This window comes from Corvus brachyrhynchos, unplaced genomic scaffold (assembly GCF_000691975.1).
Source record: "Corvus brachyrhynchos isolate BGI_N302 unplaced genomic scaffold, ASM69197v1 scaffold30, whole genome shotgun sequence".
Classification (NCBI taxonomy): domain Eukaryota; kingdom Metazoa; phylum Chordata; class Aves; order Passeriformes; family Corvidae; genus Corvus; species Corvus brachyrhynchos.
Genome location: NW_008235742.1, coordinates 1,470,023 through 1,476,023, shown reverse-complemented (window position 1 = coordinate 1,476,023; position 6,001 = coordinate 1,470,023). Strand labels below are relative to the sequence as shown.

Genomic DNA, 6,001 nt, shown 5'->3' with positions numbered 1-6,001 from the left:
AAAGAGGGGCCAACAGCATCCCACACATTTTATGTGTGGATCTCTCACACCTGTTCAGCTTGTTTTCTCAGTGAAATAAGTAGAATATTAAACTGCCTCAGCCTGCTGCAAAGTTGCCTAATTAAAGGAATCTGTTAATTCAGTCACTGAATTCTTCTGGTTTTGTAGCTGAGAAATTACTGTGTCCATCTAATATCCTCTGCACTTGATATTTTCAAATAAAACCAGGGAGTTCTATTTCTTAAAGACAACACTTAAATAATTCCTAACATGTCCACAGGAGTGCTCAGCAAGTACTTACATATATAGACAAATAAGAGCAAGACACCAAAATCCCTGGTCAGGCATTTGGGTTCTGATTGAGGTTTTGTACTCTAGAGGGAGTTTTTGCTTCCTTCTGAAGTATTTTTTTATCCCTCCATACAGGAAAGAGGGTGATTCTGAATTTATGAACATCATCGCTAATGAGATTGGGACAGAGGTGAGTTGCTGATGAAGACTAAACTGACACCACTGGTTTTTCACCCCAGTTATGCATGGACAGAGGCAGGCTGCTGTCCCTGCCACAGTCATGAGCTGCAGATCTGGTTCCTTTGACAGGTACCTGAGGTTACCTGTCCCCAGCAACCTCAGTCTGTAGGGCAATCACCAGCAGTGAGAATTCAGAGCACTGGGGAAGAACCTTATCCCCCAGGAGCGCTCATTGGCTGAAATAGGTTAGGATAGGATTAAGTAGATGTAGAATAGAAAGAAGAGAAGGTTTCAGTCACAATCAGCTAGTTCAACTGCCAGCTGTATCCTTTAAACTTGGGATACCCTGGTACTTCCCTGTCCCAACAGCACATGACTGAGCACAAAAGGTTCAGTTGCCACTTCCCTTTTACTTTTTTCAAGCAATCTCAGTCCAGTAATGCGCGCAGACTTTTGAACTGTCAGTTTGCTGTGGCCAGTGTTTGTCCTCTTCTTGGATGAGGAGGGCACTGATTTATCTGGAGCAAGGCCCATCTCTGTCCACAGGAAACCCTGCTATTCCTGACTGTGGGAGATGAAAAAGAAGCAGGACTCTTCCTTCTAGCTGGACCTGTTGAAGCAGTTGAAAATTTAGGTCCCAGGTAACATGTTTTGTGATTTGTTTAACATGAGTAAGAATTCTGATGTTGCAGACTGAGCAGCTGCACAGTGTGATCCAGGCATGGATCCGTGTTTGCTGCCTGGAGCAGGTTGGGCTTCAGCCTGTGGTGGTGTTGCTGCAGGGTGGCAGAACTGCTGGGTGGGAAAGGAGCTGGGAAGCGCGGCCGCTTCCAGGGCAAGGCAGCCAAGATGAGCCGTCGAGGAGAAGTGCAAGCTCTGCTCCAGGAATTCATTAGCCATCAAAACCCTGAAGCATAAGAAACAATTCTCAAAGTAGGTTTGTCTTCCCTTTGTTTGCATAGGCTCCACTAACTTCTCTACCAGAGAATAAAGACCTGAACCCAAGAGCTGGTGTGCACATGCTCTGCACGGGCTGGTTTGGTGCTCACGGAAACGGGGAGGGGATCTGCCATGGACGCTTTGCTGCAAGGGCTCATTTCTCAAGACAGATGGTACAGGGATTAACGTAGTCCTTAGTTAACCGCTCTGTAGGGTTCCTAAACCCAGAAGGGGCCTCCCGCTGGCAATACATTGGGGCATTTTGCTTTGCACCAGTTGCTGAGGAGGAGCTGCTTGGCACGAGCACTCAAGCAAGAGGCAACTGGTCCTCCCAGAAACCTTGGGCTGGGCAGGGAGCAGCTGGGAGGGAGAGCAGGTGTCCCACAGGCAGGAGATCGTTCCCCACCATGTACCAAGTCTTTTCCCTTGGTGGGGCACAGTTGTTACTGGCCGTTTTCTGACCATCGGTAGTGTCTCAGGCTGATGCAGCTGTAAATTCCCTCGGGATCAGGCTGTTCCCAGTGTTCCCTCAGCTCACCTTTCCTGCCCAGGCAGGTCCTGGAGCTGCTGCAGTCTCCTCTGGAGGAACTAAAGTGTGCTGTGGAGCCACAACAGGGCACCCCAGGTAATTTGAGAATTTACCCTTCCCCTTCTTGCTAGAAATGGCATGACGGGTTTATTCCAGATGTTAGTAATAAACAGAGAAATAGAATAAAAGAAACCTCCATCCTAAGGAAGTTTATCTGTCATGAACAAGGGGATGGAGCAGCCCCAGCAGATTGTGTTCCTGCCCATGGCTGCTGTGACTGCTGCATACCCACAGCCTGTGGCTGAGCTGTTGGGATGGCGTCAGAAGACAGGGAGCACCACTGAGGCCTGGAACTGGGTGTGGGGTCAGTGCTGCAGGGGCTGGTGCTTTGGGAGCGATCCTGCACATGCACACAGAGGGTCTGGCAGGAAGAAAGTATCTGCACCTCCCTGTCTATTTTTGGCTCTCTCAGACTGAGTGAGGATGTTTACTGAGAGCGTTCATAGCCAGGCTGTACAGCCTGCACAGCTTGGAAGGCAGCAGGCTGAGCCCACAGGACTTCTGCTGCCGAGTGAGCACTGGGCCGAGGCAGGGGCTGGGAGACTGAGGTGGCAGAGGCCTGACCCAAACCCCACAGCACAGCTAAATGCCAGCTCTGTCCCCAACACCCTGGGGGCTCAGCACAGCCCCAGCTGAGCCAGTTGGTCCCAGAGCTGAGCTTGTTTCTGTAAGCAGCGAGGTGACACAAGTTTGTCCCTGTTCCTGACACAAGGTACACCCAGAATACTTGGATGAACAGCACAAAAAACAGCTCATTGCCCCCACTGTGCTGTCAGTGTTCAGCTGCACCTCAGGACAAAAGGTAAAGAACCAGGGCACCAGGCTGTGCCCTTCCCAGTGGCTTGAATGTGTCTTGAAGGTGTTGAGGGTCTTCAGCACCCAGGAGAAATGTCCTTCCTCTACCATCTGCAGGCCGTGCCACAGCCCTGCACCCAGGAGCTCATCCCTCATCCCATGGTGCTGGCCAGCGGGACACAGACTCACCAGCTCAACAACCTTCAGCTTTAATAAAATACCTCCTGTGCACAAGCACACCCCCCTGTCATGTGTGCAGAGATGCAGGTTCAGTTTGTACACACATGGGCATCCGTGCCTCCCACGCCGCGTCACACAGGGGCGAATACCGACCGTCCCAGGGCTGGGGGGGTCCCCACACTGGCACTTTATCTCCATGTCACAGTGTCTGCCCATTCCTGTCACAGAGCTGCCTCTTCAGCAGACCCCAGACACGCAGAGGTGAAAACCCTTCTCCCAGTCCCCAGTGGGACTGGTGCCGTCCCCGGTCCTGCAGTGCGGAGGTGGCATTGTCCCCACGAGCTGCAAGGAAGTGCAGGACCTCCCGCTGCTGCTGCTGCTGAGTCCTGGGCAGGTGATCCCCACCTGTGGGTGCGGGAGGGACAGCAGGGGAGTCGTGGGCATGCAGGGCTCTCCGTGCCCTCAGCCAGCCACAGACCGGTGTGACTGACACTGTGGGTCCGTGTTGTGGGAGCCACCCAGCACCACTGGCCCGGCCTCCATGGCCCGCTCCCAGGGCAGGGTCAGCCTGTGCGGATTCAGCGGGAAGCAAACAGTGGCTGAGGCGCACCCAGGGCCTGGTAGCTGCCCCTGAGCCCAGGGCCGGGGTGTCTGCCTGCCTTAGGCAGCCTTTTTGTCCTGCGTGGCCAAGAGCTGGGAGAGGCAGTAGGGGATGAGGCTGACAGTAGCCAGCGGCACAGCTGCACTCTTGCAGAAGGAGAGGGCGTAGAAGAGCAGCTGCATGTGGGAGGGTGGCTTGAAGGCATCGAAGATGTGGAGGATGAGGAGGGAGACAGCGATGCAGCCCAGGCGGAAGGGCAGCTGCTGGCCCTGCTTTAACTGGCAGCTCTCCTGGTACATGTGGGAGTTGAGGGCCAGCCCCAGCCCGAAGAGGATGCCCAGGTTACGGAGGAGGCTGGCAAAGGGAGTGGTGTCAATGTGGACCCACTCAGGGTGGCTGCACCACTTCTGCGCCTTCTCCAGCGTCCAGAGCAGGTCCACGCCGAACGTCCAGAGCAGCAGGTAGAAACCCAGGGTGAAGCTGAAGAGGAACAAGGTGATGCCCAGGTACCGACGGAAGCTGGCATTGTAGATGCAGCGGACATGATGGAAGGTCTTGGCCACGGCCATCCCTGCCGGTAACAAGGTGGGAGCATTGGTCAGAGCTGCAGGTGCTGCAGCCCAGCACAATGGTGCTGCAGGGAAAGGGATGGGGGGTCCGATACACTCACCTGAGAAAACCCCTGCAATCACCTGGTGGGGGAAGTGAGCAGCAATGAAGATTCGGGACACGCAGACGCAGCCCTGAACTGCCCAGAACCCCATCCAAAGCACTGTCCACAGCACCCTGTGAGGGACAGGTGGCCCTGTCAGTGCCAGGGCCAGCTTGCCCTGCCCGTGGCACTGCCATCACCTACTCCAACCAATGCCTGGCTACCTGCTGAGCCTGTCCTCATGCAGACCCTACCCGAGGTGCCTCAACCCAGCTGTCAGTCCACAGCTTTGTGCCTTGATGGGCTTGGCTGTGCCTCTCAGTGCTGGAGCTGCCTCTGCCTAGCACAGGTGGTTTTGGCACACAGCTTACCAGTATCTGAGTGTCCTTGACTGCTTCTTTCCCTCAGCAGCAGAGAGGAGGGCCGTCACCATGACGTAGTACACGCCTGCTGCACCCATGGCATGGCCAGATGGGCTTCCTGGGCAAGAAGAGAGACCCAGGTCAGACTCTGCATGGGCCAGAGCCAAGCACAGGCAGGGGTTTGCACTGAACCACCACAGCTGCACCAAGGGTCAAGGTCTGCTCTTCGCAGGGGCTGCCCTGCCTCCTTCCACTGCAGGCACAGGCAGTGTCCCCAGGAGCACAGCAGCAGTGGCCCTCTCTCCAGAGCTGTCCAGGGGCATGTGCCGCCTGCAGGCTGCCAGCCACAGCCCTGGCCAGGCCATCACCTCCCTCCTTGTGTGTGCAGGTCAACCTGCTGGGGCTGGGGGACCCTACCAGTGCTTGGGGAACCCTACCAGGGCCAGTCTCACAGGTGAGCGGGAACTGCTGGATCTCTGGTGCAGAGTTGTTGCCGTAATAGTCTGTGTCAAGGACCCACCAGTATGGTCTCTCCCCAAAGAGGATCCTGAAAAGAAAAGAGAAGGGATCTGGGGAGGTCCTGGGCACAGCTGCAACTTTAGATCTGTGCTGGGAGATGGAAGAAGCAAAGGACCCACAAGTGGTCCAGGGCATCCTGACAGACACAGCAGCCAGCTGATTGCTTGGTTCTGACAGCTGGCACTGCCTGTCCATGTTCTCATCCCCAGCCCTGAGGGGGAAGAGCAAGAACTTCCTGGAAGCAAGTCAATGTGACCTCCTGTGGTGAGGGGCTCTGTGAAGATCCCTCCAGGCAGCACCACAGCCCTGGCTGATGGGAAGCTCTGTTTGCAGGAAGCTCCATCTCTCTGCTTGGCACTGGGAAGAGGGGAGCTGTCACTGCATGGCTTGGGAAGGAGTGACTGTTGTCACTGCCCAGCTGGGGCTGAACTCTGGTCTTTCTTCTACTCCAGCACTGGGGCCGAGAGCACCCATCTGGCCCTCACCAGTCCAGGTGTGCCAACACACTCGGTGGGAGTGTTGGCTCAGGGCCACTCACCACTTGAAGACGAGGTTGAGCCAGTCTCCGATTACAGCCACCCAGATGAGCCTGATGCCCACCGCTTCACTGAAGTGGAACCAGATGGGGAAGAGGACAAAAAAAGCATTCCTGAGATCAGCGGCATAAGAGATGAAGAGGAACCAGTCCTGGGAGCCCTGGAAGCGCTGCTGCAGCCAGTGCGTTGTCCGGATGCCCGCGTCGTGCAGGAGGTTCATGTTGGCCTCCATCCTGCCCTGCTGCCGCTGCCCTCAGCGTGGCTCTGGCTGTCCCGTACTCCACTGTGCCACTGGGGTTTTATACTCTGCAGGGTCTTGTTTGCGGCGGCCAGGTCGCCGTCCCAGCACTGATCTTT

General features: G+C 55.6%; 2 protein-coding genes across 2 annotated transcripts in view; one reads left to right on the top strand and one right to left on the bottom strand.

The window, feature by feature from the left end:
• LOC103624487 (alanyl-tRNA editing protein Aarsd1) overlaps positions 1-1,478 on the top strand; it is a gene marked incomplete at its 5' end in the record, with an annotated part of 6,309 nt that extends 4,831 nt beyond the window's left edge. The window contains 3 exons of the mRNA XM_017746991.1: positions 427-481; positions 1,018-1,112; positions 1,254-1,478. Of these exons, the coding sequence (XP_017602480.1) occupies positions 427-481; positions 1,018-1,112; positions 1,254-1,389 (286 nt within the window). The remainder of the gene's footprint in view (positions 1-426; positions 482-1,017; positions 1,113-1,253) is intronic.
• Positions 1,479-2,987: 1,509 nt separating this feature from the next.
• Positions 2,988-5,935, bottom strand: G6PC (glucose-6-phosphatase catalytic subunit). Its single transcript, XM_008640601.2, has 5 exons — positions 5,647-5,935; positions 5,027-5,136; positions 4,599-4,707; positions 4,246-4,361; positions 2,988-4,146 (listed from the first exon to the last, which is right to left on the bottom strand). The coding sequence occupies exons 1-5, from the start codon at positions 5,874-5,876 to the stop codon at positions 3,635-3,637; spliced, it is 1,077 nt and encodes a 358-aa protein (XP_008638823.1). The 5' UTR covers positions 5,877-5,935; the 3' UTR covers positions 2,988-3,634.
• Positions 5,936-6,001: the final 66 nt, after the last annotated feature.

Coding starts and splice junctions, on each gene's coding strand:
- G6PC (XM_008640601.2), bottom strand. CDS start 5,876: ATGGAGGCCAACATGAACCTCCTGCACGACGCGGGCATCCGGACAACG. Junction 5,137..5,646: donor CTCAACCTCGTCTTCAAGTG/GTGAGTGGCCCT, acceptor TTTTCTTTTCAG/GATCCTCTTTGGGGAGAGAC. Junction 4,147..4,245: donor GATTGCAGGGGTTTTCTCAG/GTGAGTGTATCG, acceptor TGTTACCGGCAG/GGATGGCCGTGGCCAAGACC.